Below are 25,109 nucleotides of genomic sequence, written 5' to 3'. Positions count from 1 at the left end.
TGGGACAAATAAAGGTAGAAATATAATTATTAAAACTATTTTAATAGCAATAATTCTATTTCTGAAATCCAACAATTTGACAGCGCAGCTTTGAAGCAGCATCCGCTGCTATGTGCTGCTATGCTACAGGCCTACAACATTTTTGACATCTTATAAGTCCTTGCATCCAGTAACGTATCCGTAATCTTTCGGGAAAATGTTTTATTGGTTGATGAAACATGAACATGAAGCCAAAAACATGAAGCAATATGTCTAACGAAGGCGAGATGCAATGTTAACTCTCCCAAGTACATCAACTTGGCATATTATTGTTTATCGTAGGCTAAGTGTTTAGTTGATTTTTACTCTGGTAGTAACGAAGCAGAATCTATCTTCCAATTGCGAAGCAGTTTTCAGTACATTGGCTTCAGTGTTTTAAATATCATACTATCGTCCATTGTTTTAAAAATTCAAATTATCGTAATCTTAATCGCAGAACAGACGCAATCGTAAACTATAGGCTAAATGTTGTTTGAGACACAATCAGTTCATCGCGCATCTGAAATCCCCACAAGCACAAAATTACCCGCATTTCGAACTGCAGTATAGTTCGCTTGGTCTGGATTTGAACACAGTTCCATAGCAATGAGTGGCAAAAGCTAATTTATGACTGCGTTGACTGTTGAATTATTTAAAACATCACCTATCCACTAAAATGTTGTTCGCTTGAAATTTACGAATGCGCATCTCGCTCATCAGCCAGTCAAATAATAATTAGCAGCTGAATATTCTCATTCAATCTAGCCTGCTGAAGACCGCTTGGCCATAGCGTGAGTTAATATTTGCTAAAAGTCGAAAGGAAGTAGATACCTTAGCAACACAGAAGATAAAAGAAAATCCGCATCACAATGCTTTTGAAGTAGTCGCACTTAGCCAATAACACAAATAGAGAAAAAGGAAGTAAGCTACTGTAATTATTTTTTATTTTTGTACTGTAATTCATGAATCGGTCTGTCAAGTTAAAAGAAAAAAGCTCTTCATCCTGCCATGCACTGCAAGTAAAACGTGTCAACCTTACAAGTATTAACATTGCATAAACATTTTTATATAAGTCACATAGTAGACTAGTTCGTACAGAAAATATAATATAAACACTAAAGTTTATAGAAATTTAAAACTATTTACTTTAAAATCTATTGTTTCCTTGGTTAGACGTATCTCCGCATGGATAAAAACCACAACGAAGCTAACCCCAATGGCGAAGAAACTACGCGTCAGGCAAATCGAAAGAGCTTTAAAGAAGCACAGAAGGCCGATTCAGATTTAAGCTGGACTTACATTGCCGGCGGGATTGGAATTATAACTTCATGTTTGGTCATAACAGTTGGCTTGATAGTGACTTTTAAAGTGAGGGTTGCAATTGGATTGGTTGTTGTAAGTTTTGGGATGTCAATGGCGATTGCTTTGACTATTTTTTTATTTCGTCGCCGAATTAAAGAAGAACAAAAAAGGAAACGGTTGCAAAAGCAGGTACATTATTTAGCTTTGATCCAGCTTAGGCTACAATGTTATTGTTATAAAATAAGTAATTGTTTTCAAATCACAGGATCGATTTCATTTAAGTAAAAAAAAATGGTTAGAAAAATTAAATTGACCTTAGTTATACATTTATTTTTTGATAGTCCACCGGAAGTCAAGTTATACTAAACTTACGAGCGGGCTTCTGTGAGACAACAAAAGTGGCCATTTCAAGGACAGCCCTCCATTCGGCGACACCTAGTGGATGGAATAATTCACAGATAACAATTCAACAACAAGCGAAAGCTTCAAACGATTAAAGCTCACTCTGCAAGTTTGCAAAACCGCTAAGATTAATCTCTCAAAGAAGCTTTCTTAGTACGAAGATAAAAATTTTCACCATCAGTAACACCTACACAGAAGGTATTGTAGTAACTTTAGTCCTCTATCTAAACTTGCAAAGAACACTCATGCACAATATCATACATGGCATATTCAAAATAACGGCATTTTATTAAGATATACTACGATATTATTAAATTTAAATCAGAAATATGGCCATTGATCAAATAGCTGGTTATACGCAAATGATTTCAGCTAGCTGTTATAAAAACCAATTGATATTTATCTGTGTTGCAATCTTTTTATTTCAGCAAACAAATTGCACATAGCGAATGAAAAAAAATAAAGTGATTGAACATTTGTTATAAAAGCCTAAAATAAAGTATGAATTCAGAATTTGCTTTGAATAATGTGGCTATTGCAGACAAGTGAATTTTATCATCATGATTTGAAAGACTTTCCATACGATTCCATCTTAAACCGGGCCATTACTACGTTAGTTTACCATGGACAAAGGGATTGCAATCTGTGCAGGTACCAAAAAGATATAGGTACCAAATGTTATAGGTAGTTGACGCCACTTGAAGTATCTTTAGGGTAATCTCCATGTGGTGTTTTACTTAGATTTTTTGAACTTGTGGTTGAAAATGAAATGAGTCTTTTAGCAAATTATGATTTCGTTCTGTTTCTGTCTTTCATTCTGCATTTTCATATTCCAATTATAAATTTTCTAGAATTTTCATACTATACTGCAGGCTAGGCCATTCAAATTCATTATGAAAAATTTTAACTTCGGAATTATGTAAGCTATAACTTATTTCTGAAGTATTTATTACAATCGATAGCAGTTTTCAAGTTTTTTTAAATAAACAACGTTTGTTTTCTTACAAGAAAGAAAACTTAAAAACGTCAAGGTCACACGAGATTAAACAGAACATCCATTGTATTGTAAATATAGTAGTAAACTATTTATATTGATCCAAATAAACAAAAAATGAAACTGTCAACTATTTTTATACAAAAAGAAATTTTGTAGGAAAATGCGAGATGAAGAATCTGAAGTCCATGATTTCCAAGATGAAAACGAAGACGAAGAAGATTCAAAAGGTGATAACGTGGTATCATCTGGTTTGGTTGTCATTTTGAAGAAATTCAATCCAATTTTGTATCTTTAAATTCCTATTGAAACATCGAAATCACTTACTACTCTGATTTAGATAATGCAGAGTCATATATCCTATTTGGTAGGTACAACATTTTATACCATAATGACTTTTCAATCTTTATCTGAAAACGAATAACTTAGGAGTCTGTATGGCAGCAGCTTTGGAACAAAAAAATTCTAAACGTATTTTATATTAATAAAAAACCTATATTCTCTATTCATTAGTTTGCTTGTTTTTGCCACTTTATAACCTGGTTTGTGAACGACACTTTAAGGTATGTTCGAGGCTTTTTAGATATACATTCACTTCTTTTCAATGATTGCTTCATCGAACAAGATGCTCAGTATACCAATAACTGAAATCAATTGTAATTGAACTTCCAACGCTGAACGTGCTCATAAGATTTGCACTAAAGATTCAAGCACAGGAGCTTTTCTGCGCAGTAGAGTTGACAAAGGGTTAAGAGGTATCTTTTAAATTCGGCCTTGGAATTAATTTAGAAGCAGCGAACCGGATCAGAGAAATTAAAACGCCGCAGACTTTTCACGATAATGCATTTACATCGAGTTTCCTTTACTTTAGAGAGAAATCTTGACTATAGGGGAAAAAAACTTTCCCTTTCTTCTAATGTTTTACAGGTATTTCTCCTCCTTGAGTAAGCTACTTCTTAAGAAGCATATTTTTAGAGATCAGATTTGTCATTGGTATCGTGCCCAAGTTAACCTCTCAACAACCTTGACCCTGCATTCTGCAAACCTGGTACAAACCTAAACGCCGCAAGTTATTTTTTTTTTTTTCGGTTTGCCGATTAGTTTTGTCACGATTGTCAAGAGTCCTGTCTTCATGTCTGTCATGAAAATAAAGATGATTTTATTCATAAAGTTTTAACCAACTTAAAATGCGGCCACCCCAACTCAAAACATACTAAAAATGAAGGCAGGTAGCTCACAACAACAAGCAACACAAAATAGAGAACAGGCAGAAGGACAAAACACGCCAACGAAGTAATCATTAGAACAAGGAGCAGTACAGAAACAAAGTACGTAGAAATAGCGTAAAACAATATATTATAACATTTACCCACTCTAAAAGGTAATGAGATCCCCATATCTAACGGGAAGAACCCCTTTGGTGGACCTAGACGATCTTCTTGGATTTTCATTGGAAAGGCTTGATCGGGTTAGGTCACCAGTCGTTGTTGATTGCGGATTGATTGCTGGATCGCAGTCGATCGCTTGGTCGCGAACAACTTCTTCGACTTGATCGAAATTATTTCCCGGTGAAGCGCCACTGCAAGGCAACCTATCACTCGGTGTGAATGACTTTTCGTCTGTGTCCGATGATTGAGGAGAATCCCCAATATATTCCGATGATTGAGGAGAATCCACAATATCCCCGTAAGGGGTATTATTAGCAGGATGCTGGGCTAAGTCTCTTAGAGACACGTTAGACTCTCGGCCGTCGCTGTATTTGATCCGAGCGTATAACGGGTTGGCTTCGGTTAAGAACACTTTCGTGACTTGATCGTCGTGTTTGCTAGACCTGTTAAACTTTCTCAGTAAGATTGGGCCAGGAGTGCTTAACCAACCAGGAAGGGACTTCCCGTGTGACGACCGTCTAGAGAAGTTGAAGAATCGCTCATGCGGGGTAAAGTTTGTTGATGTACACAGTAGCGATCTCAATGCGTGTAAGGCGTTTGGAAGGACATTTTCCCATTTGCTTATAGGCAGGCCGAATGACTTGAGGTTACATTGTATCGCCTTCCATATTACTCCGTTGTAACGTTCAACTTGCGAATTGCCTTGCGGGTGATAGGGTGTTGAGTGGCTCACAGCTACAACCCTTTCCAACAAGAATTGTTTAACATCCCTAGACATGAAACTTTGGGCTCGATCAGTGTGAATAAAACTACAAGTACCGAACATTGCAAACAGTTGAGAAAGGCACTTGATTACTGTGCCAGACGACGTATCAACACAGGGAAAACAAAACGGAAATCGCGAATACTCATCAATGACACACAATATATATATATTACGAGAACATGATGGTAAGGGGCCCTTAAAATCTAAGTTTAGCCTCTCCATGGGCTGAGTCGCTTTGATTAAATTACTCTGGACGGGTTTAAAGAAACGTGGCTTAACTTCAGCGCATACATTGCATGATTCACATATTCTTTTAACATCAGTTGTCGAGTAAGGCAAATTTTTCGAACGCACATTATGCAACAAACGAGTTAAACCCGGGCAACACAATTCTTTATGAATATCCATCAAACATTTAATGTTTCGAGCAGGTACCGTTGCGCAAAATGCTCTCGATAAAGCGTCGGGTGCTGTATTGTCTTTGCCGGGACGGTAACGAATAGTATAAGAAAAGGATGCCAGTTCGAGGCGCCAACATAGCACTTTATTGTTTTTGACTTTGGTCCGCTTCTTGCTGTCAAACATGAAAGCTACTGATTTTTGGTCTTTAATTAATATAAAATGCCTTCGAATCAGAAAATGGGACCATTTTCTTACGGCTTCAATAATACTCGTAGCCTCTTTTTCCATGGCAGGGTAGTGTAGCTCGCTCCCTTGTAATGACCGAGACATAAATGCTACCGGTCGCCCACTTTGATTTAGAGTAGCCGATATTGCTACATCTGATGCGTCACATTCTACGGTAAACGGTGAGTTCTCATCAATTGCTTGAAGGGATGCATTAGCAATAGCTTCTTTGAGGAATTGAAAGTCGCTTATTTGTAACGTGCTTAAAGGAAAGGCATCAACTCCCTTTAGCCTTTGTATTTTGTCAGAGAAGCCCGGAACTCACTTAGCGTAATAGGCAAACAACCCAATTGTTCTCTGTAGCGATTTTTTAGAAGTGGGTGGTGGTAAATCCCAAAGAGCTTTTAAACGCTCAGGATCGGGCTTAATTTGTCTATTTCCTACGCAGTAACCCAGGATGTTAATGTTCTCCACACCATAGACGGTTTTGTTATTATTGAGCGTCATATTACGTCGTTTCATGGATTGTAGAAATTTTGCAGCGGTCTTCTCTAGTTCTTCAGAATTACGACCGCCAATGATGACGTTGTCAAAGTACACGTACGTGTTTTCGAGTTTGTCCGAAGCAACAACGTTGTCCATTATGCCTTGGAATACTGGGCCACCATTTTTAACACCAAACGGCATGCGATTAAATTCAAATAATCTTCCACCAGCTTGAAAGGCAGTATAAGGTTTATCTTGGTCAAGCAAAGGAATCTGGTGGTATGCTGATTTAAGATCATAAGTCGCAAAACTATTGTACTGTGCAAGACTGTTCACGATGTCCTCGATGCGGGGGATGGGGTATGCGTCGAGTTCAGTAAATAGATTAATTGTTTGCGAGTAATCGACGCAAAGTCTTTTACGTCCAGACTCAGGATTTGTTACTACGACTACTTGAGCACGCCATGGCGAATTACTAGGCTGAACGATTCCTTCAGCAAGCCAATTGTTAACTTCTGAATCGATAAATTTTAAGTCATTGTGACTGTACCTCCGAGATTTAGTCGCTACGGGTTTGCAATTATCTTTCACACTTGAAAATAATGATGGACACTCTACTTGGGCGGCGGCTACGGCACATGTCCCAGACATATTATGTGAAATGATGAGGTCATTTTTAGGACCAACCAATTCGAAAACTAAACGCTTATGCTTGCTTTGAAAATCTAAACCAAGAATTATATCAGAGCATGAGTTCTTTAGAATATAAAGTTCAACGTTGTTATACGTGCGATCAAGAATATTTAGGTTTACTACACATTTACCGAGAACTCGACTTTTGGCTGACATTTGAGCCATCGTCACTTCGAGCCTTGCCGGAAAAACTTTGAGATTTAAGTCTTTAACTGATCGTCTTTAACTATAGTCTTTAACTAAGTCTTTAACTTAAGTCTTTAACTAAGTCGTCTTTAACTAAGTCTTTATCTATAGACAGAAATTCCATCTGGAAAACAACAAAAAATCAGGAAAAGCAAACTACTACATCCAATGAATACTCAGGTGATAATGCAGCTAACTTCGGGACTACTGATTGTAAAGTCGAACTACGCCAAATCTACAGCAATGATGAAAATGATAAAGGTAATCATAAATGAAGTCTGCTGAAGTGTAATTTTTAGGAAAATCGATAAATAACATGCAAACAAATGTTTGCGAGTTAGTTGTGTTAAAACAAATTTATTGTGTGAGAGAAAGTGATAAAACAACACACAAATGGTGGAATCCTGAAGATGCGTTGGTGGGCAGGCCAATCACAGTTTTCATAACAGATGACTACAAAAAAATTCTTTTCAGATGTTCATCGAAATCATAAACAAGAAACATCTTTCATTGTACCACTTCGTGCGAAACAAGCTCCAACTAAAAGTTTCATGAAGACTCTGCCTTCAAAACACCAATTTTTAGAAGTAAACAACAATACTGATGACAACTGTGAAATGAATGATGACAGTTCTTCAAGGAGAGATTGTTTTAATATAAACACCCACGGAAAAAGCGGTGAGGCTACTTTTCCAACAGCAACCGCACCTTGCATTTATCAAACTGGAGTTACAAAACGAAAAACAAAAGAATCGCCAACACATCAAACGAATAAAAGCTTCGGTCGTGATGGACAAAAGGAAGCATCCGAGCCACATCTGTAGGTGATGGTATTAAATAGATTTAAAAAATATTCATGAATTAAAGAACTTTTTTCTGCAGCCTCCAGCTTAGAAGTTAATATACTTTTAGAGACTTTAAACTGCCATCACAGGCCTGGTAATTGAGTTTAACAGTTTGAAATGTCCATTTGTTGGAAGGTGTTTTTTTGTTTTTCTTTTTTATTTAATACGAGTAAATAAAGATCTCTGCTTGCTCATGGATACGAGCATGCAGAGACCATTACTTTCCTTAATTACCGAGTGTATGGTTTATACTTCAAATGTGACGACAATTTTAACATTTCTTAAATTTAACTTAAATTGCTTTTTATTTTTATGTTTTTCAAATATTAATAGCAGGCCTACATTTTCTCCATGTTTATTTAATATTTTGCTAAGTAGCCAATTCATTGTCACTTTCACTTTGAACCATGACTGTTTAGATTCTACTCAAAATATGACAAGCAAAATTTTCGAACAAATTCAAACACTGGAAGTGCATGGTTGTGTCGGTCAGGTAAGTTCAGCCAAGATCGACTTGACCTCAATAGAGGAGCTTTATTGTTTTCTTTGAATTGTTCACCTTGAGAGCTCGGTTGGTTCAGCTCTCGAGTTTGTGAACGAAAAGACGGTAAGAACAAGGGACACTGACTGTATCTGTACCAGCTCGACTTTCAGAATTTGCTTGAGCAACATTTTCAACAACTGAGTTGAATAGTAGCCTACTGTATATTATATCAACAAGCAGAAACTTCTTTTGTCGATCTCCATGACTGGACCTTCGTCAGTGATTTAAAACCTTTCAAAGTATGCGAAAGTATATTAAGCTTCCAAGGAGGCTTTCTCAGTCCGAAGATAAAAACTTTTTACCATCAAACAAATTTTCTATTTATTTTTGTGTTTCTCTGCAGCGCACACTTGTAGGAGTTTACCTTGAAAAGAGAGAGATAAAGCCAATATTTCTTTAGTTTCTGTTTCTGACCATTATACTGTAACGTTCGTAACTGCTGTGGATTCGAGCTTAAGATATGTGACCCGCTTATTACCATGGAGTGATTTCTGTCAACAATCAACATTCCCTCGTGATTGATATATGGTAAATTTTGACCAACATCAATTCTGCACCATTAAAAACAAAGCTAATCCACGTTTATTTGTATTTTATTTTGTAGCGCTCTCGTTTGAGATGTTGCCTCCTGTGGAAAACGTGAATGCGACGAACCTTCGAGATCGCCACTGTGACGCAAACGACGCAGTGGCAGCCCAAATCCGCAAAATATGGCAACGGGCATGACGTCAAAAGCACATAAAAAAGAGTAACATTCTGTTGTTGTAGGATGTATAAAAATATCAAAAGCTGGCTACACAGCTCAAACTAAGTTCAATCTTGACTGGTAAACCGCTAGGTTGTTCGCTGCAGCCAGAACTTTGATTGATTGAATCTTTAATCTTTATCCTCGGATTGGGAAATCTTTTTTAAAGCTTAATCCTGGCAGTTTCGCATAGCCTACTTGTAGAGGCTTTGAACCACTGACGCAGGCCTGGTCACCGAGATTGACAGAGCGAAGTTTCCGATTGTTAAAGTGCTATTGCCTGGGAGATTATCCATCCATTAGATGCCTCTGAATGGAGAGCAGTCCTTAACGTGCGTTACTGAAGCGCACACGCCGAGAGTCGAACCAGCGCCGATGGTTCGACTGAAGCTTCTTCGTTGCAGAAGTTACGCGCTAACCAACTGCTATCGGGCCTTTCTATCGGCTTTATATTGCTATGTTTTTGTGTAGCCTAATTGTGTTCCTTATCTACTCGTATTTGAAACGCAAATAAAGCAGACGTATCTCTCTCTCTCAATAACGTTACATTACTCTTAACTCCAAATTGAGGCTGTACATCAGAGCTACTCAACTGGCGGACCACGGTCCGAATCCGGACCTTGTGGGTGTTGAACGTGGACCTCGGGTTTCTGGAAGAATAACCTCGTTGCCACATTTTAGGGCCTCTTTAAACAGATTTCCATTAGGGAAAAGCAATTTTTTGTGATTATCCAAAGAGCTGGGGGCTTTGCCCCCAGACCCCCTAACGCTTTGCCGTCTTCTCTGATGTGCGATCCACACAGCTACACTACAAAGAAACACAATACATTTTTTCCTTGTTTATTTCTTTGTTTATGTCAGACAAAATCCAAGTCGCGTTACATACAACCTGAAAAGTATTTCGGTGCTCGTATAGGCTACTGGTTGTTTAATTTTCGTGGTTGCATACGAAATATTCACCGGACCGCAAAAATATTCAACTTGTCAAAACGGACCTTTGCTAACATTAGTTGAGTAGCCCTGCTGTACATAATGCATAGTATCTTGTCATGTCTGGAGCGAATGCACTGAATAATTGCAGTCAAATTACATTGTATGCAGCGCAAAATTCACTGTATTTTTGTGAATTAAATTTGTATACTAAAGCCAAGGTTGTTTTATAATTTAATTAAACAAGGCGACAATCACAGTGCATGTTCTGTCTTACAAGTTACAACCTCAAAGTTTGGTCTATCAAAGAAATTTCTACTGTTTGATGAATGCCAATTTGAAAACTTCTTTGACAAGGCGTGCAGCTTATGTTCCTGTACGTAGCAACTGCAACATGTTTCAAGCGCAACCAGAACTCACAATATATTGTCTTATGGGCTAAATTTATTGGCAGCCCATGTCTCATTTTTATACTGTAGCCTACAACGCGCTGAAGGCAAATTTTTTGTTAAATTCCACTCCAGAGCATCGCAGCTGCTTTTCTCAAAAAAACTTTTCAGCGCACAAAAACACCGCAACATCCATACATATTCTGTGACATTTCGTATTTAACTACCTGAACCAAACAATTAATTTGTCATAGCCTAACTCGTTTTTGACAATCACCGAGAACACAATGCCCATATTAAGTTTTACTTAATTTGATAGTAGTTTTGATAAAATTTGTGAAAATAAACGAATGTTTCCTTTTTTGAGAAAAGTATATCGATGTGAAACTATTGAAGTTTATTTTGAGTGACCCTTCACATACAAAATATCGCTTTAATTTTATCAATTTTGTTTATGTAATGAAATGTGAGCATAAAGACGGCGCACGTTGAAGCATACGTGTAGCCTACGAGCCAAGGGAGCAAAATGGCAGCTGCCAAAAAGACAATCTGGTCGATCTATTCATTGTCCAATGTGACATGTGGTTGTCCGCTTTATAGGACATAGGGTATATCCTGCAACACAGATCGTATGCTGTATTATGCCGTTTGGGTATGACTGAATGAGCGTAATCTGATACAGTTGTTCTTGAGCTCAGTCGAAAGCTGCTTCGATGTATGTTTGGGTAATTCCGTTATAATTGGTAACATTTAGGCAATTTTTTTGTTTTGCCCCTTAAAAATGTTTTGGTCCCGTACGGCTATGCGGTTAATCAAACCTAGAACCAAACCTTCATTTCATAGAACACACCATCGACTTTGCGATAACGCCCCATACTTTTCGAAAAAAAATCGTCAGATTATGTTATGAAAACAAAGTATCAGTTTTCTACCTCCACTCAAGTGTAGTGATATATATTCGTTGACACGTAAAAGAAACAAAAAAGCGCCAGTCTCGAACTGGCATTGGATTTATTTAATAAATGCAATTACTTCCGGTTGTGCTCGAGGTTTGGGAACAATAAATTCTTTTTCAGCAGATTGCAAGTGTACAACAATGCATGAAAGGTGCTGAGAAAAGAGATTTCATAAAATGTTTGATTTAAATTTCATCGCATGTCAATGAGCTTTGCAGATAACAAATTTTAAAAGCAAAATATGGTGAAGTTTACGGTAGCCTACTTTTTGATATTTGGTTGCAAAACTCGATAGCCGGTCACTTTTTCATGCACAGTAGCGTTGACAGCAGGGGGTCCGGGGGTATTTTTAGATCGGGGCCCAGGATACTTTTAGGGGCCCGTAACCATATCAAGGGGCCGGTAACTTGAAGAAACCAACTCGTATTTGTTGGATATAGTGTGTTTTTCTTAGAAGTGTCTTTATGTGCGGCCCGAGGATCTTATTGGTACCGCGCCCAAATTATCTTCTCAACGGCTCTGGTCATACAAACAGTTGTTTAGTTATCATTGCATGTGTAATGTTGCAACAACAAGTGAATAAAATTAAAAATTGAACTTTTAACTAAACTGTGCCCTACAACATTGTAGGCTATTGCAGAATCCACATGGTTAATACAATTTTCGTTTGCAAAACTTGGAATAATGGTCATAATACGTCGGTTTTTGAAATGGAAAAATTACAAATCTCGAAGAACAAACTTTTTTGAACTTTGCTTTGTTGCCTTGTGTCTACATCTCCTTTTAAAGATCCTTTTCAAGAAAGAAGACGTTTTTAAACTTTTAGAAGAAAACATTCTTCACTATAATTTTGCAGGTAAAGTGCTGTAAAGTGAGTTGTCGAAACAATAGCCTACATGCTTTGCAAGGGTGACGAACCCTTTGAGGTCGCGGGCCACTTCGTCAATTACACATGAGTTATCGGGCCACACAACTTTTTAATCATAACCTACCATGAAATCTTTTAGATGCGACTCAAGATATTATTCATGAAAAGTAACAAACGGCCGATAAAAGTAATAAAACCTACACAGTTGAAATTACAGTAGAACTCGGTTAATCCGGATTCGGTTAATCCGGATCTTCGCCTAATCCGGATGAAACTGGAAGTACAAATGAATCAGGTTTGATAGAACCGTCATCGGTTAATCCGGATCTTCGCCTAATCCGGATGGAATCGCCGGTCAAATCGAATCCGGATTAACCGAGTTCTACTTTTATCTTACGCAAAATTGAAACATAGGCTACAACAGTAAAAAACAAATCAACTTGAGCAAAAAGGATAAAGCAACAGTACTTGCACTGATAATGAAGACAGTTTAATTTTCGAAGCATTTGCTTTGCGGGCCGCACAAAATCTTTAACTGGCCACATGCGGCCTGGGGGCCGCAGGTTTGTCACCTCTGCTATAGAGTCAAGTCAAGAAATATTATTTTGCTAATGAATTAAGGAACGCAGCCTATATATTAAGCAAAAAGTAGTGTAGCCTACTAGTGTTTCCCAGCTGTTGCAATGAATTTTAATTTTTGTCTTGAAATTTGTAGGCTATTCATTCAAGTTCAGTAATAGGAGTATAGCACTCTGGTTCCATGTGATAGCTTTGTTAAATGCTTTTGCTTGCTTGAACTTCTGAAAGTTTTCTTACTGAATAAACTCAATTATATAAAAACTAAAGATGTTATAAACTGTGAAGTACATGTAGCTTATATTCTCGTTCAGTCTAATAAAATGAATCATGGTCAGTAGTATAAGTGTAATTAATCGAGCTATAGCCAACGTAGAATTAAGCCGGTAGCAGTAGTGTAAGTGTTGCCAGTAGTATAAGTGTAATTAATTGAGCTATATAGCCAACGTAGACTTAAAACATGTAGCCTACAGTACTTGTACACTATGATGATGTGACATTACAGTATTTAACAATAAAATTTCTTGTTCTTTGCTCTTCAAAATCTTCTATTCCGTTTCATATTAAAATTCAAGCCACATTCCTCGCTACCTGCACACACTCAGGTTTCAACCATAAGCCCAAAATAAACGCTTTTAACATTTCAAATTGTTTAAGCCCTTACTGTGGAAACATTACGACGGTAAACGTAATACTGTTTATTCAACCAGTGGTTCTCAATTTTTTTTTCGTTGCGACGCCTTTAGAAAAGTTTTCTGGACTTGCTACAACCCAGCGATAGGAATGTATGACGTCTCAATTTAAGGCTTTTGTGGTAACTGGTGGAGGTGGCCCTTTGTAATTCTGAGTTTTTTTTGTAGATTGAATTAATGTTATAATAATTAATATATTTTCAGGTATTACCGATTTATTGCTTTTGCATATTTTTCAGGACCTTTATGAACCCCCCTTTTAGGGTGAAACAGGTTGTAGAGGTTTTAGAAAGTAATAACTATATTTGATGTAATTTGCTTTGTATGGCTTTTTGCTTGGTATTGAGCACTTTTTGCAGTATTAATAGTTTTTATTTATTTGTGTGTGTCTCCTGTCTTCATTATTTTGACCCGCGGCGAAGTGAATAAAAACTGTGTTATTCGCAGTGATGTACGCGCATACATAAAACATTAACGCCGTCAGCGTAAACGCAAACGTTCGAAAAACCATACGCCGTATGCGTCAACGTAACTTGTAAAAAAAGTTGGCGGCGTCAGCGTCAGCGCATACACCAGCGTAAACTCATTTTGTTTGCTAGGTGCCAAACATTCACACGGTATAAACCACTCGAAACAAACAAGTTTTATTTTGAATTTCCACGAAGATACACAAGCATCTGAAAGTGTTCATCTGACATTTTGCTGTGTTTTGGTTTCAATATGTCTTTTGCCCATTGAAAACATTCTTTCAACTGCAGCGCTGGAAGGTATTGGCGTGTTGTAGCGAAAAAAAAAAAACGCGAAAACTTTACGGCGTAGCCTCAAGCGACAACTATCCAAAAAAATGTGGCTGTAAGCGTTAGCGTAAACAAAAAGTCTACGCCGCAAGTCTACAACGTAGAATTTGCAGCGTATACGTATATCTCTGGTTATTCGAATATCAAAAGACAATAATAAATAATAATATACGGTAAGCCTATAATATATATAATATACAATATATCAAATTCACTTAGTATTTTCAAAAAACCTCTTCAGCTTGTTTCACCCTTATTGGGGATCATCAGAAGGTCCTTAACAATATAGAATGTGAGGAAATAAAAATATCTGCAGGCAGTTTATTACCACAGTTAAGTTAAGAAACAAAACCGAATCATCGTGCACTTTGCAGCGTCCCTGGAAAATTGAAACAACGCATCAGACCGTGGGGACGCACAGTTTGAGTCTTTGAGAACCTCTGTATTAGACGATAAAATGCTTCATTGCGTAATGTTAGACAAATTATTCCTAATTCTAAATATCAGAAATAATTTAAAGTTTTTGCCCAAACGCTGATGTTTAAAGACACCAGACCAATAAACTGAGGAAGTATGGAAGAAATAAGGATTGTTTATAAACAAGTTCTATTTCTTGTATTCCTGCGATTAAAGCTGTTTTACAAAATAATGCTCCTTGACAGCAATGCAAAACCAAAGCAGCTTTAGCCTTCTTGCAGTAGTTATGGAGTAGGAAGATGATTATACTGTCGCGGCGCGGATTTATGGGGGGGGGGCCCAGGGGGCCCGGGCCCCCCCCGAAACTTTGTGAAAAATTGTATGTTTCCGCATCAAATGGTTTGATATGCTTCTAAACAGCTGATATTAGTCCCTCGGCATCACAATTGATGAAAATGGTTGTTTTAATGTCTATTTTCTAGCATATCGTATATGTCGTAGTATCATTGTTCATATCTGTTTAGTTTTTTTTTTTTTTTAATTAATTTTCAAATTTTCTGGCCCCCCCCGAAAAAAACTCTTAGATTCGCGCCTGCTTTTAGGCTACTTGAAGCTTTAGAACTTTTGCTTCTCACGGAATTTAGCTCATCACATCCGTATTTCTGAAACGACATAACTGTGTAACCATTCCGCTTTCATAACTCCCACCATAGGCTATTACCGATAAAAAAAAAGGCACTGTACTGTATTATGAAATAAGCGGGGATTTAACTTTCAACACAAAAAAGCCTACTCACCTACAAAGTTATTCAATCAAATATAGTTATTACTGTCTGAAGCCTTTACAAATTGTTTCACCTAACGGATCATCAGAAGGTTTTATTCAAATAGAATCTTAAGGTCTTGTTCAAATAGATTCTATTTGAATAAGACCTTCTGATGATTCGTTAGATGAAACAATTTGTAAAGGCTTCAGATAGTAATAACTATATTTGATTTAATTCGCTCTGCTTTACCTTTTTGCTTAGCATTGAGCACTTTTTGTAGTATTAATAGTTTTCATTGTTTTACAAAGTTATTCATGTTTACAGGAGCAAATGTTTGCAAAGATTTTCCCTGCTTTGGAAGTGCGCTTTGTGACGTTCCAGGCTTCAAAATCAAGCTTGAAAAAAACTCTGTTCGAGGAAGTAGGTTTGTTTTTGTGAAGTTTAGAAATTGTTACGATTTCTTTCTATCTCTTACCAGGAAAAAGACTTGGAAAGGTTCAATGACGTAGTTTAATGGGTCAAACCGAAAAGCAGTCAATTAGCCTAAATGTCGAATAATTCTACTAGTGAAATGATAATCTGACTTCTTGAAGAACTTTAACGAACGGCTTCTCAAATAACTCTAAATTCGAACACAATTTATATCAGCACCAATTCTCATCTACTTGTATTCAATTACTTCAAGTCTCAATCACCAATAATTTCTGCATCAACTACCAATCCACAACTCATAGCACAACTCTCATAATCAACTCATAATAATAATAATAAACATTACACAAACTACACCACTATTTATAGTTGGTTGTTCAGTCCAGTAACTTCGAGAAAGTTACGTAAGGTTACATCATAAAGAACCATTGTTCTATCAAGCAGCATTTAAATGTAAACAACAGAAGTCTCTAGAATGTCACGTAGAGAAAATTATTCCAGAAAACACAATTTACATAATACAGATTTCGTAATCAGAGGTTACTTCAGGTCATAACCTATAATAACACATCGCACCAGAATTCTACAACCAAAACAACACGCTCGTTGAAGATACAAAGCAAGCCATCGCGAGGCATTGCACCTTGATTGTGACAGAAATCCAACTTTGAGAGTGGTGACTAGTTTATTTTTTTGTATCTTGGCTCAATAACGGTGGCTGAAGATTTCAGGTCATGACAGAAAGGCATAATAGTCAATCTTTATGTACAACTATAAGCATATTATTAGGTGTCTTGCCATGGACAGCCGAATAGTTGTGGCGTCTCAAAACCGTCAATCACTTTGTGAAATTAGTTGGTTGGTTGGTTTTGAATCTTTATCCTCGGACTGACAAAGCCTTGATAAATTATTCTTGGTAGTTTCGCATACTTGTAGAGGCTTTTGACACATGTTCGGTTACCGAGGTTGACAAAGTGAAGTTTCCGATTGTTGAAGTGTTGTTGTCTGGGAATTGTTACATCCATTAGGTGCCCCTGAATGGAGAGCAGTCCTTAGAATGAGTTGCTCAAGCGCACACGCCGAAAGTCATACCAGCGCCCCTCGATCTTGAAGCTTCTTCGCTCACGAAACCACACGCTAACCAACTGAGCTATCGGGGAGCGAATTGTTCAGGTAGGGCCGATTTTGCTAGGTAAAAAAGGATCGGATCTTTGCTCTGCGTGAGCCGGGGACTTCATTTCGAATCCAATAATAGGCTACAGTTAGTAGCCCATCCTTTGCTTTTTAAACTTTTTTATAAGCATTGTTGTGAATGTCGATATTCATCACAAAGGAATTCAATGTCTGCTCTTGCATCGTTGATGACATGAATTTGATAGAATTTTATGCTGATTTTAGTAAACAACTGGTTAAAAATCACTGGAAGTACAATCAACAAAAAAGGAACCACTGGTGAAGCCGTTTTCAGCATACCCCTGTCAGAAACATGTAACGGCGATGTATGCTCGGTGGAATTGTCAAAGCGGTTGTTTTCCAAAGAAAGCTACGAAACATGGGTGTGCAACCACATGGGGTTCGTGAAAAACTGCAACATTCAAGAAATCATTAAAAATTCGAAGCCTTTCAAAGGAATAATGTCAACAAACGGTAGGACATGATCCGATAAAATTTATTGCGAGAATGACTTTTTCCGCTTTTGTTGCATAAATATTAACTTTGGTAGACGGTAAACAAGTAGGCCTATAGCCTGTGTGCAAAAACGCAATGCCAGACACAGTTCTTTTAGCCATAAAAACTCCGAAACTTGATATGATGCTCAATACTATTTGTCTTTCACTTATCTCACATAATGAACTTTGAACAGGTGTTTTGCCTCCGGAAGTTATTCAAGGACTATCCCCACCGTTGACATGCGTGTCACCCAGACTAGCAAACCGCTTTGTTCGCCGTGTGTTAGGGGTCCAAGGTATCAGAAGTGTTGCGCTCAAGGATTACACAGACGTGGAGAAAGCAGAAATGATTTTTACAAGTAAACTATCACCTGCTACAGTAGTGCAGGTAAGCCAAAGTTAGAAATAATTCTTTTTGTTTTTTGTGACCAACGAGAATTATCATTCAAGCTTATTGTGGAAAAAGAATGATTGAATTACTTTCAAAAATGAGAGGCTTTGAAGCTTTTTTGTCTGGTGGCAATTTAAAAAATACATCAAGAATAAAATATTGTTGCAATTTCAGATATCTGGTTTTCAATTTTTTTTAGTTTCAAACAACTCACTGGTAAGTAAAATATAGGCCTGGATTTTTTCGGTCGGGTGACAGCAAACATGGATAGCTTATATCAAACCATGATGACCTCTAGTTTCAAACAATGGCACAGTGCCAAGGCTTCATCACACAAATCCTGGTTTATCTTCGTTAGGCGATCTGCACAGTAACTTTGAAAAACTCACCAGAGATATTCAAACATTCAGTGATGGAATTAATAACTTATTGTGGCATGCAAAAATATGGCATGCAAAAATGTGGCATGCATGCAGTGTCCGAGTGGTTAGCGCGTTGGGCTCGCAGTCGAGAGCCTGCATGTTCGACTCCAGCCACCCGCACTTGCTGTTGTTTCTCTGGGCAAGAAACTTTACGATAATTGCCTCTACCTAGTGATCGATTTCGAGTAATGGATAGTACCAAATTTAAGTCATAATCATTTTATTTTATTTTTTCGTCATTAACGCGTCCGGGACGAAAAAGATACTAACTACAAAAATCGATATAAACCTACCAGCACGTTAACGAACGGGAAAAGGTGGCAAAACCTTAGTTAACCACTCTACTTAAAGTTAACTACTCTACTTAAAGTTAAACCTTAAGTAGAGTAGACAACCGGAAACAGACATTGCCGTCGGCTGCAGCGTGGGTCAGGTGTACGTCGGAAGGCGTACACCGATGCATAGCGCTCAAGTCCGCTTTCCCGCAATGCAGGATAAAGATATGAAAAAATAATTAAATCAATAACTATAGTAGTTCAAGAAATGTCAATACTTTCAATATCATCAGTATTAAAACAAAAGTGATATTCCATCACTTCACGCTAATATGTAGGATAATATTTTGACAAAATGAAACTTTCTTACATCAAACGCAAAACTTTAATTCCGAAAGCGTGTTCTCAGCTCTTGTAATTGATTTTTTGAAGAATCAAAGTTGTCCATCCGAATATAATTACGGATAGCAAGCGTTAGAAATCCTTGTTCTCATTTGAAATTGGTTTGTTATGCAGAAGTTGTTTCCTCCAAACGAAGGCTGGTTGGTTGAAAATGCTTTGGGCACTTGCGGCTTAGTGACGGTTACAAGTTCAGCAATTTCACAAACTCTATTTGAACTGTATGACGCTCCATGGAAAGTCAGGCTGGACGTTGCTGTTCAGGTAAATCGAGAAACAAAACATTACTGCTTTAAAGTCGTAGGCTATTTTCTTTTTGAATCAAAGGAAATAACCAATCTCTTAAATGAATAATCACACCATCAAATTCATACAAATTGGTAAACAATATTATATTGATAGTATTAGTGGGTTAAGGTTTTTGATAAAAATGTGCCATGCAGCCTATTAAGTTCTGGAGTTCGACTCAGTGGTGGATTTATGTAAAGGCAAACGAGGCAGCTGCTTTAGATTTTTGAGAGAGTGCCCATCAGACAGTTGATGCGCTTTCAACTTTACACGCATTTTTTTGCAAAACTTATGCATAAAATATTTTTTATTCTTTTAAAACAGTTTCAGGTTGCTTAAACAAGCCATAAACAAGGCTAGATTGAAATTTTCATGCTAAATATGCTAAAACATTACTGATTTATTAAATTTATCTGACAAACTGCAAATGTATGTAATTTATAAATAAACCTCAAATTTTAGATTGTTTTTAATAATATTGATGAGCTTTCTTTTGAGCAACCATTAGGCATTTGTCTACATTAAACCATCCTTTCTGTTTCAAATTTGACAAAACACTAAAACGTTTTATTTAACACACGCTTTTATCGGAAGATAACGCAATAGGTAGAAATCCCATTTTCTGAACCCTCTTTTGTGGTACAGAAATTTCATTTCATGCTAATATGGGATTGCAACGGGAATACGTAATAGACGGTTGCCAAAGTAGGCATCCCATAAAATTTCTACTCTGGCACACTAAAATCTAAATTTATCACTGAATACTACTACTACTACATATTTTAAATGTAAATTGTTAACATTTCAAAATAGAATAGTTTTTCTTAAGCTATTAAATAATTTCTGTCAGCTTTTGGATTTAGCGCACTCGTTCACTGAAAATGATTCTAAATTCATGTTGCTTTTCCATCGCTTAACAACACACGACATTGGAATATCAAAACGGGGAAAGTTGAGAATTGGAAACAGCGAAAATATCATTATAGTAGACACCATGGATGCACAGCAAAGTAATGTATTAACATACTATGGAAACTGTAAGGTTGTCTTAAAATGTACCGGGTGGAGTGAACTCCCGATATCCAATAATCAGTTTACAAGGTATTGTTGCATATGTGGTAGGCCTGTCTGCTATCCGGGTAGGCAGTAGGCTTATATGTGTTTGTTAACTGGCCAATAAAGTGTACGGTACAACGATAGCACTGGATTTTTAAAGGGATACTAAAGGAAAAACCTGACTTGGCGATTTTCCACGTTCTTTGTGTTTAACATGCTACCATAAAACGATTTTCAATAAAATTTTGCCCCATTGCGGTCTGACCACCATTGCGCGCGTGATTTTGCCAGAGCTTTCAAAACGAGATTTGGCCTGAGCAGCGAAGCGTGCGACCGTACAGTTACGTCACTAAAGACTATAGCAATCAGCTAATCGCGCAACAATTGTTACTGCGGGCGATTTGACTGTAGGCTATGTATGTATGTACATCAAAACAACACATTTCAACATTAAAACATCAGACATTTTGCTCAAAACATCAGATGTGGTAACGTGGCTTTTGTTATTGCTGTCTTTTGTGACGTATTCTCGAGCAGTGTGTGCACTTTTTGGTCATTTTGAAAAAAATGAAAATAAATGAAACATTGGACTTTGGGCCTTACCAGCGCCATTGAAAACAAATTTTTTTCGGTAATTTTTTTTTAAATGTATTCTTGAATGTTCAGTTTACTCATTTTAATGCTTAATTCCCGTTTGAAATTTTCATTTAGTATGCCTTTAAGAAAGCTATTTTACCTTTATCTTACTACTGTAGAATAGGCTATCATCCTAATTTAAAAAAATGTTGTAGGCTTATTATGTGTCTCAACGTAGGCTACTCTAGCCTAACTTGTTTGAACTGTGGACGAACTGATCTCTTCGCTCATCATTGGTTTTGCTTTTTTATCAATTATTAGTCGCTTAGTCTAACTAATTTTTGCATTTTCAGATTATTTTAATAACTTGTTCGAGGCCAACTATGATAAATCACGATACAGAGTGGAAGAAGAAAGTATATGTCGGTACAACCGAAGCGATATTAATTATTACGTCGTGTGTCGTTACTTCTTGAGTGGTTCGTGGAAGGGATTGTCTGGAGAAACTCTGGAAGGAGGTTTGCTTCACAAACCAGAAGAACTTGGAGTAAGTATGAAAAGTTAGCAAGCATCAAGAGAAATGAGATTAACTTATATTAGCCTACCTAGTAGTGCTAACCGGATGTAACTCACTGGAGACGATGTTTAACAGTATTTTTACACTTTGGCTTTAGTAAAACAGTTTTGACAAACAATTTTCACATATTTAGAGGATTTTTATTGCTGGCCTACTAACTGATTGAATCTTTATCCTCGGACTACAAAGGTTTCTCTAAGAGCTTCATCCTGAAATTTTCGCATAGCCTACTTGTAGAATGTAGAACCTTGACTCAGGCCCAGTCACCGAGTTTGACAAAGTGAAGTTTTCTATTGTCGTTGAAGCATTGTCTGTGAATTATTCCATTCATTAGATCCCTTTGAGTGGAGAGCTGTTTTTGAAATGCGTTGCTCAAGCACACATACCTCGAGACTCGAACCAGTGTCGCTTGATCTTGAAGTTTCTGAGTCACGCGCTTAACCGAGCTATCGAGGAGGACGATAGTGGAAGTGTGGAGAGAAGTAATATCATATTAAAAAAAAGTTTAAAATAGTTTGTTTCACTCAAAAGTAAAGCTGTGTTTAGACTTTAATAAGTGTCATTTTAACATTACATAACTACAAGTTGCAATTTAGAGTTTCAGGTCAGAGATGAACGTTTTATTGGACTTGTGTACTCGAGGTCCATTGGCTCTTCCAGAAAGCCTCAGGAAATCTGGAAAACCAACTCGCTTCTTGGCTGCAAAGAAACTGCGCTTTTTACTTTCCACTGAGAGAGAATGTGGAGAGCAATACCTGTACCGATATCCGGAATGCGAGCTTTATGACGAAACATTAAAACAGGGAATTTATGCTATTCCTGCCTTTGAACTGCAATGGCTTCGCTAACAGCCCTCAATCTAGTTTAAATAATTCTGACAATTTTGCTTTTTTTTTTTTGCAGAAAATGTCAGAAATTTATTACCACGATTCATTCGTCGCCTTGAGTGCGTACAAGTGCTAAGTTTACATGACTGTAATATGAAGATTGTTTGCAAATTATTTATATGTCGGCTACAAGCATTAGCCTGTTTGTGTGATGATGCCGTAAGGTTACAATTTCAAAAGAATTTCGCCGTTGAAACTAAGTCAATGCTTGATCGGGTACATGACAATTAAGAATCAATTATTGTGGAAGCCAAATGTGCTTGCCTCAGCACTCAACTTGGACAGCTCACATAAGTCATTTTGGCAGAAAGTAAAAAAGTCTACTTGCAAAAAGAGTTCTCTTCCTGTAAATGTTGGTGGAGCACAAGGTCCTGAAGCAATTGCTGCAAAACCAACACTGAAAAAAAATTTGTTAACTCATGTATTTCTTCTAGGGATATATAAATATTACAACTTTTGTTGCAACATGGACACAATTGGTTCCTTGCTTGTCAAACTGCCATAAACCGCGCTGCTGGTGCTGACAAAATTTCAGCTGAACATATTGTTTATGCTGATTATTTGTTTTTATATTAGTGTACTTTTTAATATGTGTCTTAGTCATGGCACTGTACCAAATTCTTGCTTGAACACTGTCTTAGTCCCGATTGTAAAGAATTTGAATGGCGACATTCAAGATTCAGGTAACTATAGACTTATTGCTCTAGCCACAGTAATCTCAAAACTGTTTGAACGTTTTATGTGAATCATCTATTGCCTTTCTGGAATACTAGTGACAATCAATTTGGGTTTAAGTCTGGTCATAGTACTGAAATGAGTGTTTTTTAATAAAACAACCAGTGTCCTCTTATATCAGTCATGACACTCCTGTATATTCTGTCTTTTTGGATGCTTCAAAAGCCTTCGACAAAGTCAATCATCATTTATTGTTTAAAACGCTTATCACACGTAACGTGCCTACTGCCTATCTATTTTGTTCGCTTATTGGAATACTGGTGACCTTTGTGCCTTTATAGTAAAAAAACCATGCAAGTGAGGTGGGAAGGTCACCTGTGCCAATCATTTACTGTGTCCAGCGGAGTCTGACAAGGTGGGGTGTTAAGCCCATATCTTTTTGCCGTATATATATTGATCAGCTTTCTTATCTCAATAAAACTAAAGTTGGTTGTTATGTTAGCAACTCTTGTCTAAATCATATTATGTTTTCTGATGACATTTGCTGCATCTCGCCTAGTTTGTGTGGCTTACAAAATTTGTTAGATGTTTGCCACAAGTATGCTGTTGAACATGAAATTACTTACAATTCTAAAAAGTCATTTGGTATGTTATTCTCCCCAAAAAACTTTTATCTTTTACGTGCTCCTCTGCTACATCTAGGTAAATCTGAAATTGTGTTCACAGACTCTGTAAAATATCTGGGTGTATTTATTGATAGTTCTCATACGAAAATTATATTTCAAGGCAAGTACGCTCTCAGTACTGTGCTGCAAATAATGCAAAATCTCAATTTTTCTAAATGCTCACCCGCTGTAAAAACAGTTTATTTCGTTCTTATTGTATGTCGTTTTACTTATCCCAGTTGTGGAACAAGTTTAGATCTTCTAGTATAAAACGATTACGTGTTGCTTACAATGACTCTTTCAGAATACTGTATTGCACAATTTGCCTCGTTAGGTCAGTGCCCGTGAATATCAAGTAATGAATAATGTAACTACGTTTGATGCTTTATTGAGGAAAAAACATGTTTTTGTAACTTATTAACCGATTGCATACACTCCTCAAATCGCTTTATATCAGACATGATGTCATCTGATTATTTTTATTGTTCTGAATGCTTTCAATTCTTCCAACGCTCATTCTATGTAAATTTGTGACAGTAGATAGCCTATTTAGTGAGCTTTTAAACCGACGGCATCCAAGGTGGCTCTCTGTAATCTTTGTGCATTTTCAGTTTGTGTATTACAGTATTTCGTTGTTTTGTTTTCGATGTGGACAGCTTTGTCTGACGCAAATAAATAATAAATAAATATGTGACAGTGTCAGTGACAAAGACCGTGTGGTTTCTTTTTACGCTTTCCCACAAAACAAGGTGCTGAGAAGAAAATGGTAGAAGTTTTCTTCAAGTGTTCGAAAGTAGGATGGGCCATACAAAACTAGTCATATCTGTTCTCTTCACTTCACTGAAGACGATTTTGTTAATACTACTCAAGTAAAAATGGGCTTGAGCAAACTTTACATTTTGAAGGAATCTGCCATAGGCTACCATCTATAACAGCAAAGATGCAACCAGTTGCTGATGATGATTTCAACACTTCTAAACAACAACGTTTACAAAAATGTACCCTTGTACAGGTAAACTAGGCTTTTACATGTATAGACTCTGCTATGTACGTACTGAGGGCACATTATGAGAGAGAGAGAGAACTTTTATTTATTATGAATAGTGATGATGAATTAAATATGAATGATGATTCGTACAATTTCTTCATTTTTCACTTCAAGTATATTTTAGGTTTTGTAGGAACGTATCCAGTACAGTTTTATTAAACTGTAAAAAACAACAGATCTTTGAAAAAGCAACCGCTTGTACCAACTCCGACTAAACTGTGATCCAGCAATCACATCTAGGAAACGTATGTTTCATCCGTCGCTAAGAACGCCGACTTACAATGACGTAATACCACCAAAGTCGTCCCAGAGCAGTGAAATATGGAGTTTCGCCTGTGGTGGCGCTGCGGAGCCGTCGTT

General features: G+C 37.1%; 1 protein-coding gene across 1 annotated transcript; it reads left to right on the top strand.

The window, feature by feature from the left end:
* The first annotated feature begins 7,479 nt into the window (after positions 1–7,479).
* LOC145766380 (divergent protein kinase domain 2B-like) lies at positions 7,480–22,539 on the top strand. The gene is made up of 10 exons (XM_082578082.1): positions 7,480–7,682; positions 8,127–8,200; positions 11,159–11,262; positions 15,697–15,808; positions 17,219–17,467; positions 17,685–17,878; positions 19,095–19,241; positions 20,116–20,275; positions 21,251–21,444; positions 22,071–22,539. Exons 1-10 carry the CDS (start codon positions 7,480–7,482, stop codon positions 22,320–22,322), a joined length of 1,689 nt encoding a protein of 562 aa, XP_082434208.1. The 3' UTR covers positions 22,323–22,539.
* The last annotated feature ends 2,570 nt before the right edge of the window (positions 22,540–25,109 follow it).

Source organism: Aplidium turbinatum, chromosome 1 (genome assembly GCF_918807975.1).
Source record: "Aplidium turbinatum chromosome 1, kaAplTurb1.1, whole genome shotgun sequence".
NCBI lineage: Eukaryota > Metazoa > Chordata > Ascidiacea > Aplousobranchia > Polyclinidae > Aplidium > Aplidium turbinatum.
This window is presented reverse-complemented; position numbering and strand designations above follow the sequence as displayed.